Below are 16,110 nucleotides of genomic sequence, written 5' to 3' on the forward strand. Positions count from 1 at the left end.
TATTCAATATGAGAGCAATGGTGCCCCCTTGTGTATAATATAATTAATAGTGTGATAGTGATATGCATGCAAGGTAGATTCTAATAAAATCTGACAACAGAGAGATTGTGCAAAGATTAAAAACATACATTTTTTTCTGTTTTTTTTTTTTTTTTACCTGTGAAGTGTGATCACCTGTGTGGCAGGCTCTGAGCTACAGTGTGTGTTTTGAACGTTTCTGTTTCACACTCATACAGTTTCCTCTGCAGTAAACTTTTATTGATTCTCTCAGAAGTGCAGGGCGCTCCTGCTGTCCATCTTTAGCCCGCTCTTCAGACAGACTGCAGCTCTATCCTCCGCTGTCAGAGCTCTGAGCGTACCGCACTGCCCTGGGCTCCATCAGCCGCTCGTAGGACAGCGCTGTCATAACCTGCAGAAATGTACAGCGTGATGTGGCTTTGGAGAATACAGAGCACCAAGTAATAAGCAGAGGCTATCAAAGACATGCTGAGTTAAGGATTTTACTGGCAAGTAGCTGCTGTTTTTCAGTTCGAGTATGTGAGGGGAAAAAAAGCAGCTTTTTTAAGCCACAGCTTTGAGTAGTTTCTAATGGAGAGGGTACACACAGGGAAGGGCAGAAAACAAGAAGCACTGAGTTAGAGCATTAACCGAATCAACTCCAGCTCCTTGACAGCATTGAAATCAAAGCAATTGTACATTTTGGGCAATGCACTCATTCACTTTTCTGCAGAGAGTTAGATGAGAAGACTGACACCAATCAGATGTCTGCACAATAATGACGCTACAGCTAGCAGGCAGCTAGCTTATCTTAGCAGCAGGTGACTGCACACATAACTCCAGAAATTATTCCATGTTGTCGAATGCTGATTTTAAATATGAAGCTAGGAGACGCTTAGCGTTTAACCAAAAGACTGGAAATAGAGGGAAACAGCTAGCCTGGCTCTGTCAGGTAAAAGAAAATCCATCTACTATCACCCCTACAGTTCAGTTAAATTTTGTTTGCTTAATCCTGTAGTCCGTTAAAACTTGTTTTTATACTTTTTGAACAGTTTCAGCAAATGAGATATCATTTAGTGAGCTTTAGAGGTGGTGGCAGGTGAATTTCCAGGCTAGCTGCTTCCCCGTTTCCAGTCTTTATGTTAAGCTAAGCTAACCAGCTGCAAGCTGTAACGGAATGTTTAGTGGACAGATACGAGACTGGCGACAAACTTCTCAAGTACTCTCTGCAAGAAAGAAATATTTTGGTTGCTGTATGTGTCGAACACTTGCTGTCTCCTCTTTTCCAGTCTTTATGCTAAGCTAAGCTAACCAGCAGCTTCAAATTTACAATACAATCATGAGAGCGGTGTCAATCTTCTTATCTCACTCTTGACAACAGAGAGACTAAACGTATTTCATAAAATCTGATCTTCCTTTAATGACTCATATCACCAATTTTCTATCTGGTTGATGCTGTTCAACAGTGAAATGAGCTGTGCACGTACTGTGATCATTATGAGGAGAGCTAGCATCATGCCCAGCATTATGTACAAATTACTGGTCAGTCCACCAGCCCACAAAGGACCCAGGATGGTGGCCAGGCCCCCAACCGAGCGTCTGACACCTTGGCTGAATCCTGTTGGTGATGCATCACAAAAAAACTAGAGGTTATTCCTTTTCTCTACAAACGTTACAATATGGCTATGTTTAACGATTTCCTCGCGTCACATATGCTGAGGCAAAATGATAAAAATGACTTGCCAACCTTGTGTTTTCTCTGCAGTGACTTTGGAGAAGAGAGACACCTGAGACACGGCCACAAAGGGAAGCCCCAGCAGCTGCAGAAACACTCCGATGATGAAGGCCGACAGCTCCCATCCATAACCACCTGGCAGGCATGGAAAGACAACATAAATGAGATGAATGGATTACTGAATTATAGTTGCTTGTCCCCAAATTACATGAAACATGTCATTAAACAATCACATGTACAGGCTGCAATCTAACACCAGCTCTAACATACCTAAATCTGATATATTTCTAGCTCTCTTAGCTATTATAGTTGAGTATTTTGTGGCTGTTTGTATTGCTGATATATAGTGGTAATGATTCAAAGTGTGTGACAGATCATACTTCAGTTAACCATCCTTTCTTCTCTCGGTTTTTAAGTTCCTTCCACAAATGGGTTGGCACCACCAGAGATAGCTCTATCTGAAAATGAAACCACTGCCAAGCTGGCAGCCACTACATTTTTGTTCTCTGCTGCTTTGCATCATGCACATGTTTGTGTGAATTTGTGCCCACTCAAACTGTTGGACGCTCCTGCATAAGCTGAAAGTCTATAATCTCGTAATCAAAATGCAATTTCAACCATCAACCATGTTTTGTTCAAGAAAAACTTATTTTTCTTTAGGTATCTGCCTTTAAGGGTTTCTCTCTTTGTTTGGATCTTTTAACTGTAACTGTAACAAATAGCAAACAAATGTCGGCTATGCCTTAACAAATAGCATTTTTGTCTAATTAGATTACTGTAATCCATTTATATGTACTCAGGCACTCCCCGGCTCCAGCACCTGTCAGTTGTAATCAGAGCGATAAACGTGACAAGCTGCAACAGACGCAGGCCAACATGAACATACAGGATCCAGTTTGCCTGTATGATCTCCTGCTGGCCTGCCAGAGCCTGAGTGATATCATTTACAGAGCGCGTTCAATGCAGCCAGCGTGTAACCCAATATGGCTCCCCTGCGCCGCACACACCAGCACCGGGCGCGCTGAAACGATTTGGCACAGCACACGGGGCATTTTTAAGACCGACCGTGCCTTCGCGTGAGTGTCTCTGCATTGTGTGTTTGCGTGTGTTTGCTGGACAGGTTAGCACCTCGGGGGTTGCAGAGGAAGATGAGGCACCAGATACAGGCGGCGCAACAGATGACCAGGCCCACAGCCAGCACGGCGCGGTCCGCCACCTTCCTGCTCAGCCAGCGCACAAAGAAGAAGCCCAGGATGACCTCCACCCCGCACAGGCTGTACATCAGGCTGTTGGCCAGCTCGGCAAAGCTAAAGTAGCGCTGCGTCAGAGGAGTCACCATGGTCTGGGGATTTTTTAGAGAGATGTTGGCAAGGTCGGTCAGTTAGAAAAGGTGATTCAGGCAGAGGTAGAGGTGGAGATTCTTATGAGAGCTGAAACGAGCACTTTTAAGCCCTTCAAAGGCTTCATTCAGTCCAGATCAAAAGAGTTGCTCTGTTTTGATATTAAAATGATTATATAATCCAGGTCAGCACTGTGTGACGGCTCAGCCACCACAGTTTAATGAGAGGAGAGAGGGCCTCTTCATTTTTCATGTCCGGCACATAGACGCTGATTATGTGTCTATGATACATCGGTTTTATTTTGAGCGTTAAGCGATACTTGATTATTTTCTCAAAGTAGCGGCACAGGTCTTTCCAGGTAAGGCTCGGATTGATGCGGTTTGGATGAAACTCGGGGTAAAATAGTGTGACATTGTATGAAATGCTTGGAAACTCTGGCTGATGGATCTCAACGGTAGCTGCTCTCACCTCCAGCGCTGTCTGATTGAAGAGAGTGATGAACTGAGCCGTGAGGAGAACAACCACCTCCTCTCGCAGGAACTCTGCAGAGTGAAAGGCACAGAGATATACGCTGAAAACCAGAGAAACCAAAGAGAAAATCATAAAACAAGCTCAAATGGTACCATTAAATTGAAAGTTTCGACTGGCAAGTTAGGTTGAGATAAAGAAGTTTAAATAGAAAAGAAAACTTGGACTATCTGAAAGTAATCTTCAGACTGAAAGAGGCAGGCGTGACGAATCCTGGCCGGTTGGTCATGTTGATCCTCCAGTCCTACAAACAGTCTATTTCTTTTTCTTGAGATAAGTGAGAGCTCTGCTCTTTTTTTCTTATGTCCAAAACATGAAAACACACCAAAAAAAAAAAAAAAAAATCCAAATTTTGATACCAGCTTTTCCTGGAACAAAAACTCCCTTATGGACTTGGTGGGGAGGAAAAATGAGCTGGGCTTGCTGCTAAATTTGGAAGTAGTACATGCCAGATGGCTGGAGGAATGGCTTTATAGTACAGTGTGTTATCTACTATGGTTCAGTTCTCTCTGCTCTACGTTTGTACAATTATTTATATCATTTCATTTACTACCACATATACAATATGTTCTGTATCTGTATGTGTATGTATTCATAGTATGCATGTATTTTAATGTATGTGTGAGGATTTACAAGTTCTGTGTATGTTCAGTAGGTTAACATGGGATTAAACATTATCCTCTAAAGGGCCTATCAAGATATTTGTTATTGCACCTCCTTAAAGATGGGGCACTTGGAAGAGAGAGATTTTAAAAAAATCAATATGGCAGAGGCTAAGATATCCTGATCTTTGCTCCTGTCGAGCTCCAAAAACACTGGATACTACAACTTCAATGATGCAACTTGATAACGTATTACGTTAGACCCTCCCTGCCACCTCAGCACCCACATATTTCATCTCCAGGCCGCCAGTTTGCACCGCACATTTTCTGAAAGAAACGCTGAAGAGTCCAAGTTCAAGCTGAGATGACTGAGATGATGAAATCATCAGGGTTATTTTCTCAGACTGGACAAAGCTCCTCCAGAGAGTAGTAATACTCCTCATGAAAAGTAAAGTAATCCTCATGTGTATAATTGGCTGAGTAACCATTTAAACTGCTAAAACAAAATACATAGCCAATTACAAACATTAGGTTAGTAATTATTAACTGTGACATTTCCAAATGATTCCTTGTTTGAAAGTGTTAAAAATCAGAAGTGTGATTATGTACAAGTATCAAACATTCAGTTAAAGACATGTTGGGTTATCTTAGCGTAGCATAAAGACTGGAAACAGGAGGCATTATTGCTCTGGATTGAGGCAGGTTAGCTGATTTCCCTGCTTCCTTTGAAGGCAGAATGAAGACGATGACGTAACCGTCCACAGATTGGTAGACGAAACAAGCTGAAATGTCACATTTTCATCGTGTGCTTCCACTGGCGCTCTTTTAGCCACATCATCTCGTTGCGCCCTCTATTGAGATTTTCTCGACATACGGTTCAAATTTGCATAATATGTGGATGGAAATCCGGCCACAGACACCAGCAGCTTCCGCTTGGATGCATGGTCATCTGGCACCTGGTGGTTATGTTTTTATAGAGTCCTGCCCTCACACACTGTGCGCTGTTGGCTTGAAGCTACACACCACTGGCCAAGGGTTGATGCCAAGAAACATCCCGAACACAGCAAAATAAGAAAATACAGGCAGAGGGCAGGACCTCTGCAGACACTCACCGACACACACCTCTAGTCATCATAAATGATCATTGAGGGGGATTTTTTTTTTTTTTTGGATGAGTCTTAAGATTGTTTTTTAGAGAAATCCTACTTACTTTGCCTTTTAAACATTAATAATTGTTTATGTATTGCTTTTTAACGCTAAACATTTTCCTTGTTTGAAAAAGGAAAAATTGACAGCTCCTACTTGTGTTGTTATTGATGCACGACCCCGACCACAAATGAAAAGGTTTGATGAAAGAGAGTGAAAGATCTGTCTGGTTTTCAAAGATTCCTCACTCATACAGAAAAAGCCAGGGAGGATCAATAATTCAGGAGAGCGAACACCAGACACACTGTAACAGCTAACACACACTGCTACAGAATGTGCTGGAGCTGCAGATGTCCAGTTTTGCTCCAGAGTTTCTGCTGTTGGAGATTTTCTTCAAAACACAAAAACAGAGAGGGGGGGGGGGGGGGTCAATAAGAAGAATGTTGGCCACATCGCCAATCCTGTCTCCATTTCATCCACAAGTCAACCACAGCAAGCAAGTCAATAAAAAAGGAAGTCTGCTATCCATCCCTTTGCCACATCTTCAAAGAGTGAGAGAATCAATATAGGTTTGACACACACACACACACACACACAGAGAGAGAGAGAGAGAGAGAGAGAGAGAGAGAGAGAGAGAGAGGCTAACAAAGTACAGAAAAGTTAATCAATAATGGCACACAATCACTGCCTGTATCCCATGTAAACTTACTATGACACTAATCCAATAAGACACCTGACATCATACATATACATACACACTCTGACATAAACCACACACACACACGTCCAATCAATACACAGGGAATCTGATCCGACATGCCACACAGAATTCCTCAGAGAGACCTGGAGAATGGCGTGTGTGTGTGTGTGTGTCTTTGTGTGTGCGCATGCAAGAAAATCAATAGAGCAGATACGAAACATGTGCATTGACAGTGACACCTCCTCCTACCTGAACCGCAGAGCAGAGCGGAGCTGACAATCATTGCTCCAGACAGGCAGTCAAACCTGCTCGCTCACCTCTGCTGGCGCTGAAGTTTTTGAAGGGGTTCGAGACCGCCGAGGCGCTGAGGACGGGCTCCGTCTCAGATGAGCTGGAGGTCTCGAGTTGGTCTGAGTGGACAGCTCTGTAGGTGTGCGCCGGCTCCTCGTCGGACCCCATCAGCGGCACCTCCTCCTCATTTCCCTCCCCTTGTTTCATCTCCAGCATCACCGCTCCCCCCTCTGAGCCGATGGGTGGTACGTCCCAGTACATAGCCAGGACGACAAACTGGAGCAGCACCCACAACAGGCACATGAAGATCTGAGAGGAAGCAGGGAAAAAAGTGCAAAAAAAAAAGATTGTTTTACAAGATCAGAATCCTTGAAGACTACCAGGAGAGACAAAGCATTTGATACGTGGAGGTGTTCAAAGAAATAAAGTAACCTGGCACAGAGAAAAAAAGAGACGTGCAGTGTCAAATTATCTGGAAAAATGGATGTAGGCTTACAGAGCTTTGGTATATCTCATTTAAGCTACATCCATTCTACAGGTGTTTCATCCAGAGAGACTCGTGAGATGGAAATAGATCGATACTAGTTGTTATGGGCCTGAGTATCACTGCAGGCATTTTGCATTCTTCTAACTCAGAGGAGAACAAAGGGGGAAAATGCATGTGAGCCAGGAGGAGCGCAGGATGTAGACTGTTTCTGAAGATTCTTTCTGTATTCATGAGGTTTTCGGAGAACCTTAGATTACTGATTATCTGGATGCTGTTACCCCGGGAGACGTGTATTTGTTCACAACAAAGGGCCCCAGCTTGAAATCACACAGCCGCAGGAACAGGTTGAACGCCGGCCCTGGAGAGACAAGAGGAAGAGCTTTAAAGAGGAGCTGGAACAAAAACAGAGGATGTGCGGAGACAGTAGCCTCCACCTCAGCGATTTTATTGAATGTCTCCTCCTCGCAGTCGAGACTGAACATCAAAGAAGACATCACAGACTCCTTCCTGGTGTCTGATATTTCTGAGACGACAGAGGAGGTGAAGAGAGGTGAGACGACACCCCTGTCTCTCTGTGGTAAGATGAAGGGGGAGAAACTGACCGACGAGGAGGCCGGCTTGTCGGCAGGCCATGATGGCTGCGAAGATGCCGGCGCGCTCCTCCGGCAGCGTGCTCCGAGTGAGGAAACCAAAGATGGAGGAGCCCGCTCCTGCACCGACACCTGAGAGGAAAACAGCATTCTTCAGTTACACCTTCGCAACGAGCACACGTACTGATGCAGGACATGCTCTGGGTGTTATTTCACCACAGGAGTGTGTGTGTGTGTGTGTGTGTGTGTGTGTGTGTGTGTGTGTGTGTGTGTGTGTGTGTCACCTGCTACAATACGACTGCACAACAACAGCCACTTTGAATATCCGAGAAAATACATGAAGTTACCTGGGAACAAATGAAAATGACAATCATCCTCACAGACCAAAATGCATTTCCAGCGTGAACTAAATGTTTGACTTGAAGTCCACAGTCACTGTCCAGACTGAACGATTTCAACCACATTTTGTGCAGACATCCATGGTTTCCAGAGGATGAAGCCTAATGATGGGATCCCTTGACTTTACCTCTAGTGGCACCAGCAGGTCCACGTCTGTAATTTTGAGTTCAATTAGATAAATATCTGTAAAAATAATGACATTCCCATCAGCCTCTACTTTGTGTTTTCTGCTAATTAGCATTCTAACAAGCTAAACTAATAGGGTGGGCAAGGTAAGCTTGCTACACATTAGCACGTTAGCATTGCCACTGGGCCCATGTTAGCATGATGGCTTTAACTTTTAGCTAGTACGTAGTAGCAGTAGCTAGCATGGCTGTGTACTCGCAGTGTTTTGTCCGCTAGAGTTTTTGTCATTTTGCAGTGTTGGCTGAAAGTCTCGTCAGGATTATATTCTACAGACTGAGCTCAAATTATACCCAGAATACATTAAAAAAGCAGTCTGAGCAACACAGAGCTAGCTACCATCAGACAGGGGGAAAAAGGCTAATTCAAATAGCAGCGGGATGAAAGGACTGACCTAAGACCTGAAATTTTTTTTGAGTTTGCCATCTGAGACACTTTATAGTCCTCTATATAGAGCTGAATAATGAATGAGTGAAGTATTTCTAACACGGCTCAAAAAGGAGCCACAGTTTGAGTTTCACACAACGGCTGAACACACAGTCGTAGAGAGGGCTCGCTAATCTGACCCTCCGCCTCAGGAGATTCATCTTGTGATCTGAGTACTCACCGGCGATCTCAAACAGATTGGAGAAAAGGATGATGGACTTTGTAGTTTTGCTCCGGTCTGACCAGAGCCCGAAAAGCGGGCCTGTGAGCAGCCCGCTCAGACTGAAGGCAGACAGACCCAGACCCAGGAAGTATGGGGGGGCCTCCAAAATCTGGAGATACTTCCATATTGTGGGCAGAATGACGGCTGAGACCACCAGAGAGGGATGAGAGAGGATGAGCATGGCGGAAAAGGAGGGAGAAGTGTAAATGGGGAGCCTCGTTCACCCAAAGCAGAAATACATTTCAGTTAAATCAGACGCTCTTTCCTCTGTGATGTGTGCTTACAGCCAAAATGCCAGGCAGACTCTGCTCTAATGAGACCATTATCTCATGTCTTCAAGTCTATAAAGCCATCATTATGAACCTACCGTACTCAATGCCGCTCAGCATAAATATCAGCCCGATGGTGAGAAAAGTTAGATTCCTCTTTTGGTGATTATCCATTGTGCTCGGTGACTTGCTGCCTTTTATACGCTGACCTCTGTCTGCGTGTGTTGTTCAGAAATGTTGTCCAGTGGCATAATCAGATAACAGGAGGCACTGTGAGTCCAATTACAACTGCTGGCCTGGATAATCAGAGGAATTTGTCTCACCATTGTACAAGGTCAGAACTTCACAGAGATGGAAAACAGAGCTCATGCGAGTTTTTCGCCAGCAGAAGAGGACCAGCAGGAGCGAAACCTAAGACGCATCAGCCATAAAAACAGTCCAGTTTGAGGCGACTGCAGCAGTCCGCCTCCATTAGGCATTTATGTTAAAGATGAAATTCTGTTTGAGTCACGTCCGCAGTGCAGCACCACGCTGTGAGCCTCACGGTCAAGGCAATGTCTCGGGTTACCAGGTGAGCTAAAGTACACTGAGCTTTATACATTTTTAATCTTGTTTTCTTCACTTTCATCAAAAGCACTTGATTCTCCCACAGCCCTGGGAAGAAAAGCGCCAGGCCCGTCGGCCCCCCTCTAGGTTACAGATATGAATAACTTTTACCATTTTACAAAGAGACTCAGTCTACAATACATCACACAGGGCAATAAAAACACACAGGTAATAAAATCTATCAGATAAACCAGGATTGCATTCAGAATATGAAGCCCTGCACCAGAGCTTGTGATAAAAGGTTGAGGAAAATGTTCCAAAAAGTAACACTCTATTGTATTCAATACTGAATAAATTAGGTACGGCTGCGCTGTCTGTTTTATTGAATGGTTTGCTCCGTTTTCAAGCTGCCGTGGTGTTCCTGGCCTTGGGCTTGTTATATTAAACAGAACTGTCACAGAGTTAATACCTCCATATGTTTTTCCAGCGACGCATGAATAATACAAAGACTTTCGATTGTTTGAATAGAACATAAAAACTCGCTCAGCATCTTGCACTCATATCACACAGCGGCGGGACACTCGGAGAGGCCTGCAGCTCGATGAAATGATGGGATGTCGCAGGACACACGTGTTTGGGTCAGTATCTCTTCTGTATGTGTGTGTGTGTGTGCAAAGGTGGTCCACGGAGAGCGTGCACTCAGCTGTGCACTGTCAGCGCGCTGTTTCATTTTATGTAAAGAGCGAGTAGCCAAGAAGGGGTTCACTCAGCTTCTCTATGACAAATTGCTGCATGCAGCTCAGCCTCACGGGCCCGCAGAGAGACCATTAGCATCCTACCTGCCTTACCTGTGGTGGTTTCTATAGAAACCCACATGAGGGTGGAAGGTGCTGCTGCGCTCACCTTTGAGCCTTGGCAAACAACAGGGAGTTGCCCGGTGAATAAACTGCACTAGTCCACTCAGTGAGTCACCGCGCTGCATCGGAGCCTGCTGGAGATACGAGATGATCATCTGTTGAAAGAAGGACATTTGACTTTCAGATAGAGAGGAGCTCATTAGGTGAATATACGTACTCTGGGCTGGGAGGTGGCTGAGGTAGGAGCGGGCATGTTCTTGAACGCGGCTTCTCCCAGGAGGTCATTCAGCATCCCCATTAACATCAACCTGCAGGGTGCTCGCAGGAGGCAGACACGGTAAGAGAGGACGATCGACCGCGCAGGCAGCAAGGTTTTGAAAACACTGTTGGGAGGTCATTATGAAGGAAAAACACGGCTGAAGTTCAACAAAGCTTCACATTCAGATTGCCAACTCTCGGGCATATATGAGCAGGCATGATTATGCACGCTGCACGTGTCTGTTTGGGGTGTAGAAAATCACCCAGACGCCTAAATCTGACAGGTCTGAATAGGCTAAAATCAATTAATATTGCATTAAATGGGCACTCTGATCAAGTTGAGTTTACTTGTGACAAGAAGTGCTGCTCAGCCTTGAAAACAGTTGCATCATGTCTTCTGCGGCTCTCGAGGAGCTGTCTGACAAAATAACGTCTGATGAGGTCAGCAGGGTCCTGGCATGGGGCTCAAAACCTCACATTTTTACCAGGAAGCCTGTGTTTTGAGCTGGGATTGTGGGGTTTTGAGAAACATGAGTTTTTACAGGCTTAGAAGGTCTAATGAAAAACTCTATCATAGTGCCTTGGGAAATGGGAAATGTAGGATCAATTTTTTAGAGCTGGACTAATAAGATGGACGAAAAGTATATATCTCGACATGTGCTGCTTTGATTTTGATGGTACTTTTTAGGGAGCGGCAATGTTGGTTTGTCAGTTGGTCCACATTGAAATACAGCAGCAACCTTTCGGTGGATTGCCATAAAATTTGGTAAATACATTCATGTCATCGTCATCAAGATGAACTGTAATAACTTTGGTGATCTCTGACTTTCCATCTGGCGCCACAATGAGTTCAAACTTGAAATGTGTCCAATAGTTTGCTTAACGACTAACCCTGCATGCTTGCTAGTAACATTCCCCACGACCTTAGTGCTGCTTAGCACGTTAGCATGCTATTTAGCATGCTGTTGGCCACAGATAAAAAGAGAGGCCAAAGTTTAAGCTAGAAATTAATTCTCAATCTTTGATGTAGCATATTTATTTATGTCAAAAGTCTAAATCTAACTTAATTTGTTCAGGTATCTTTTGTATCTTAGCCCTGTGGAAAAATCATGTAGTTTGAAAGAACAGAAAATAAATCAAATGAAGCAAATCAATTTATGGGTCCAACATGAAATCTGTTGATGCATCAAATCAAAAATCTAATTTGTATCACTGCTGGATTTAATCATTGCATCCCTGGTGTCCATGCATGCATTTGTGTGTGTGTGTGTGTGTGCGTGTGTGTGTGTGTGTGTGTGTGTGTGTATGTGAGACACAGAGAGCTCTCCCACATGGCCGGAGCTCAGGAGCATGAGTGGAGCAGAGGGGTGGATGGGCGCGGAGGGCAGCGAGCTCGGGCCCAGATGCCAGCGTCGAGTGTCGGGGAGGACAGGGCCATCCTGCTGGGCTTCACCATGATGGCCTTCTCTGTGCTCATGTTCTCTGTGGTCGGCATCACTATGGTCAAACCTTATGTTAACAGGTACATGATTTTCAACAACAGCACAAATTTTATCACACATTGGTTCACTCGTGCAAATGACTTCCAGGGTTCAAAGTTCACAAAAGGTACGGAGGTACATTTATCCCTGCATCAGTGAACTGAAACCAGCACATATGGGATTTTTGCTCAAAAGGTGCTGATTTCCTGTTAATTGACTGATTCAAGTATCACTTCAAGTTAATTTATGATGCACGATTCTGCCAAAATGGTTAGTAAGTAGCTTGTAAGTGAACCAGTAATTCAGAGCTCTGTGCAAACCACATGTTGTGGAACGCCTAACAAGAAAAGGAAAAACTAAGAGTCTGCAGCCATGCTAGCAGCTCTGCGAGGCTGTATTTCTGCACAGTGGTGCAAAATGCTAATGCTAGTATGCTAAAATGCTCAAATTAACAACGGCAGGTATAACGTTCACCACGTTTACCGTCTTGTTTAGCGTGTTAGCATGCTGACGTTTACAGCTGATGGACAGATTTTGGACAGAAGCCGAGAACGGACGTGCTCGCAGTGACTTTTTTTTAACGCCATTATCTCGAGGTCACAAGTTAATTGCTTTTGTTATCTCGAGATGACAAAAGCTTTTTTTCTCGTGACAACGCGTTCATTTATCTCGTTATCTCGAGAAAACAAAAGAGCGATCGCTTAAGATAATGAGATGATTTCTGACGAAAAAACTAAATCATACGATTCAGAGGAGCGGACAGACACACGCTGCTCAGTTGGTGGGTTTGGCAGCAAACCACATGAACTTTTCATGAACTTTTACCGTAGGATGTGAGAAAGTTTTGCCTTGTGATTTGATACAAGGGTGTTTGCATTATGGCTGATTATTGTAAGGCTCACATGTAGAGGATCAATTAGCTTAATGTGTTGCTGTCCAGCAGGTTACCAAAATACGCATATGCATTGCTGCATACCGTACCCATACAGTGAATGCATGTTGGCGTGTCTCTTGTTTTTTCGTGATACCAGACTATCTCGTTATCTCAAGATAACAAAGTCTGATTTCTCCAAATGAAAAAAATAATTAACTTGCGTTCTCGAGTAAAAGTCAGGCATCACCAAAGCTGCGATGATCCATCTTCAGGGTACAGTGAATGTCTGCACAAAAGCTGCTTTTGCACAAAAGCTGGACTAATCGTCAGATCATCACTGGCATTAACTTGATTAAAATGAATTTAAAGGTAAATCTTGAAAATAAAAATATTCAGCAGCAATTTTGTATTTTTATTTTTATTATACGTAGCTGTTCATTTTGTTTTCCTGGCAGAGATGGGCTTCTATCAGCTGGGCAAAAACAAAATGCCAAATAAGAACAGTCATTAACAATAATTAATCATCATAATATTGCCTTACTGGTGTATGTTTGTTTCCATGTGTGGGAGTTTCAAGGCTTGGGGACACCGAACTTCTCTTGTTTTCCAGTAACTGGGAGCTGGCCAGCTGTGTTCTGCTGAAGACGGAAATCCTGGAGGAGTGGGTGGACTGCAGAGGTGTGAGCACTGTGCCTTGCCTCAGGGTAAAGGTCAACCTCACGGGCTCCAATCAGACGGCTTTTCTCCACTTTGACGAGGAATTGGTCGTCCTCGCTCTTGAGGTGGGGATTTAAGGCAGTAAATTCCGGGTTTTAGGTCTTACCTTTAAAGCTTTACGAGCCTCTGGTTTGGATCTGCTTCACACCAGGTGTGGCTTGTCAACTGTTAGGGACGTGCAGGAAACTGGTCCTCGAGGAGTGGATTTGAAAATGAAAGTTTTATGGCTGTTCTGACATGAAGGACTGTTCTGTGCAGTAGATCTTAATTTGGTTGTAGGGACTAGGGTTCATATTAGCCATCGAAGCAGGGACTTGAGAAAGCGGTGAAGGAAAAAGACTGTACCGTACTAGCTGACAGAATGGAAAACTAGCCATACTGTCATTACTGTGCCCTTGTGAATAAGCCAGCAGACATTATTAAGGGATGCCCTTATGCTGCACTTTGCTCCATTCAGAGGATTCGAATGAAACATTTTGCAGTACCAGTGCAGCACATGGAGGCTAGAAAGGGTTTTTTTTTTTCAAACAGACAAAAAAGAAGCTTGCAGCTCGTCTCTCTGATTGCAATCAGCGCTGCCAACTGTAACAAGCAGCTCACTTAATAAAAATTACACTTGAATCGTGTCTTTTCTTCCCCAGTGTTTCTACATACCCAAATGTCGGATGGACAGAGCAGAGCTTCAAAAGGATGTTGAGAAAGTGAAGAACAGCTTGGACGCTCAGCTGGAGAGCTCCTCGTCGTGCTTCACTGACCGCACGAGGCACCCCGGGGACGCCACCTTAAACAGGAAGTACACCTATAAGAACGCCCTGTTCGCGTTGCTGTGGCCCTGTCTGATGCTGGGTGGCGGCGCTCTGTTGGTGGGCCTTGTGAAGCTGACACAGTACTTGGCCCATCTCTCCTCTGAGGTGTGCAGTGAGACGGCAGGGGGCAGGCTGACATCTAGACACACTCAGGACAAACTGTACAGACTCCTCCGGAGGTGCAGCATGCAGTCGCCTTCATGACATGTCCAGTGTTTGTGCTGCAACACGCCAAAAATACCATTTTTAAACACCTAACTGGTACATAGTGTGAACCAGGGCCAGTATGAAAAAAAATGCGAAACATTTTGTTTTAAGTGTGTCAAAAATCCTCGTTCTGAAACCTTCCTCTGTGTAGAGAATCACCTCCCAAATGATTTAAGAGAAATCTTTAAATCTCAAAAAGGCTTCTGAACCTGAAACACAGAGGGAGACCACACACACACACACACACACACACACCTTTCAACAGTGAAAAAGCATTGATGGCAAGTCGAAAATAAGTTCTCACACAACATGAAAAGTTGAAATCAACAAACTCATAACATGATTCAGCATGAATACAGCGAGTCCTCCCAATGCATTAAATACATTCTGAAAACATAAAACACAAATAAGTGCAGAGGGGACGCCTTAGATTAGCTTTGTTCTCACATGCTTCAACATATTGATAGTGTTGGATACAGTGGTAATATGTAAGCTTATGGGAAAATTGCGCTACTTCTCACTTTTATTTATAAGATAAGAGATAAGATAAACTTTATCAATTCCAAGATGGGGAAATTCGGTGTTACAGGCAGCATCAATAGAAATAGCAATTATTACCTCAGTAAACAGCTTCCTTATGAGTTTATGGTCTCAATTGCAAGTTGCAAGTCTCCTTCAATACAGCATGATGTTCATTTTGTATAGGATGGTCCCATTTAGAGCAGGGTATGATTTAGGGCGTGTCGTCTGGTTCTCTGTCGTATCCAATCAGGACGGAGGCACAGCAAGGCGTACCCTCCCATGCGCCACCCTTTCGTGCCAATAATGGTCAATTATGGCTCCAAAAACTCCGGCGACGGCCGTAATGCCAGACTCAAAGCTTGAAAACAGTAGCATGCAAACCGACGGATGCCGTCCCGTTGGCTCTGTCTGCCATTTATTTTAAGTCTATGGAGTGAAACTGCTATTGGCTGATTCACTGCCTGAGGGAGGGCACATGGGTAGACATAATTGTAGTCCTTATTTTACAGCACTCGGAGTTACTGCAGTCATCACTCATGCATCACACTTACACTTCATTAAATGTTAATTTTAGCTTCTTTTTACATACAATTTTCTGACTCTCATACCAGTCCAGGTCACCCAAGAAAGAGACATCTGTGGGAAAACTGAGAGTAACAAACTTCTTTCTTTCTACACAAACCTAAAGATTGGTTATATTCCTGATGCAAGCCTTGACCCACACTCAATCTTCATCACGCAGCACAGCAATGCATAAGTGCCTTGTAAATTACTGTTATTTTGATCACCTGTAAAGCAAACAATGCCTTAAAAATGCCAAATTAAAATCTATTTAGACAGGGAGAAATGTTTTTTTTATTCAACAGTACAATAAATGAATGCATACAGTTTCTTATCCGACATGGTCATATGAGGATGACTAAAAC

At 43.9% G+C, this 16,110-nt stretch overlaps 2 protein-coding genes across 2 annotated transcripts; one reads left to right on the forward strand and one right to left on the reverse strand.

The window, feature by feature from the left end:
• Nucleotides 1–328: 328 nt before the first annotated feature.
• mfsd8l2 (major facilitator superfamily domain containing 8-like 2) lies at nucleotides 329–9,090 on the reverse strand. Its single transcript, XM_041949932.1, has 11 exons — nucleotides 9,015–9,090; nucleotides 8,606–8,791; nucleotides 7,701–7,763; nucleotides 7,429–7,548; nucleotides 7,105–7,184; nucleotides 6,366–6,648; nucleotides 3,541–3,614; nucleotides 2,861–3,074; nucleotides 1,745–1,867; nucleotides 1,485–1,615; nucleotides 329–409 (listed from the first exon to the last, which is right to left on the reverse strand). Exons 1-11 carry the CDS (start codon nucleotides 9,088–9,090, stop codon nucleotides 329–331), a joined length of 1,431 nt encoding a protein of 476 aa, XP_041805866.1.
• Nucleotides 9,091–10,415: 1,325 nt separating this feature from the next.
• Nucleotides 10,416–16,052, forward strand: LOC121614851 (calcium-activated potassium channel subunit beta-3). The gene is made up of 4 exons (XM_041948940.1): nucleotides 10,416–10,656; nucleotides 11,896–12,099; nucleotides 13,543–13,714; nucleotides 14,291–16,052. The coding sequence occupies exons 1-4, from the start codon at nucleotides 10,571–10,573 to the stop codon at nucleotides 14,657–14,659; spliced, it is 831 nt and encodes a 276-aa protein (XP_041804874.1). The 5' UTR covers nucleotides 10,416–10,570; the 3' UTR covers nucleotides 14,660–16,052.
• The last annotated feature ends 58 nt before the right edge of the window (nucleotides 16,053–16,110 follow it).

The sequence above is a fragment of the Chelmon rostratus genome, chromosome 12 (assembly GCF_017976325.1).
Source record: "Chelmon rostratus isolate fCheRos1 chromosome 12, fCheRos1.pri, whole genome shotgun sequence".
Taxonomy (NCBI): domain Eukaryota; kingdom Metazoa; phylum Chordata; class Actinopteri; order Chaetodontiformes; family Chaetodontidae; genus Chelmon; species Chelmon rostratus.

Coding starts and splice junctions, on each gene's coding strand:
- mfsd8l2 (XM_041949932.1), bottom strand. CDS start 9,090: ATGGATAATCACCAAAAGAGGAATCTAACTTTTCTCACCATCGGGCTG. Junction 6,649..7,104: donor ACAAATACACGTCTCCCGGG/GTAACAGCATCC, acceptor GCTTCCTCTCAG/ATCTTCATGTGCCTGTTGTG. Junction 3,615..6,365: donor AAACTTCAGCGCCAGCAGAG/GTGAGCGAGCAG, acceptor TTCACTCTGCAG/AGTTCCTGCGAGAGGAGGTG.
- LOC121614851 (XM_041948940.1), top strand. CDS start 10,571: ATGTTCTTGAACGCGGCTTCTCCCAGGAGGTCATTCAGCATCCCCATT. Junction 12,100..13,542: donor GTCAAACCTTATGTTAACAG/GTACATGATTTT, acceptor CTTGTTTTCCAG/TAACTGGGAGCTGGCCAGCT. Junction 13,715..14,290: donor TGGTCGTCCTCGCTCTTGAG/GTGGGGATTTAA, acceptor TTTCTTCCCCAG/TGTTTCTACATACCCAAATG.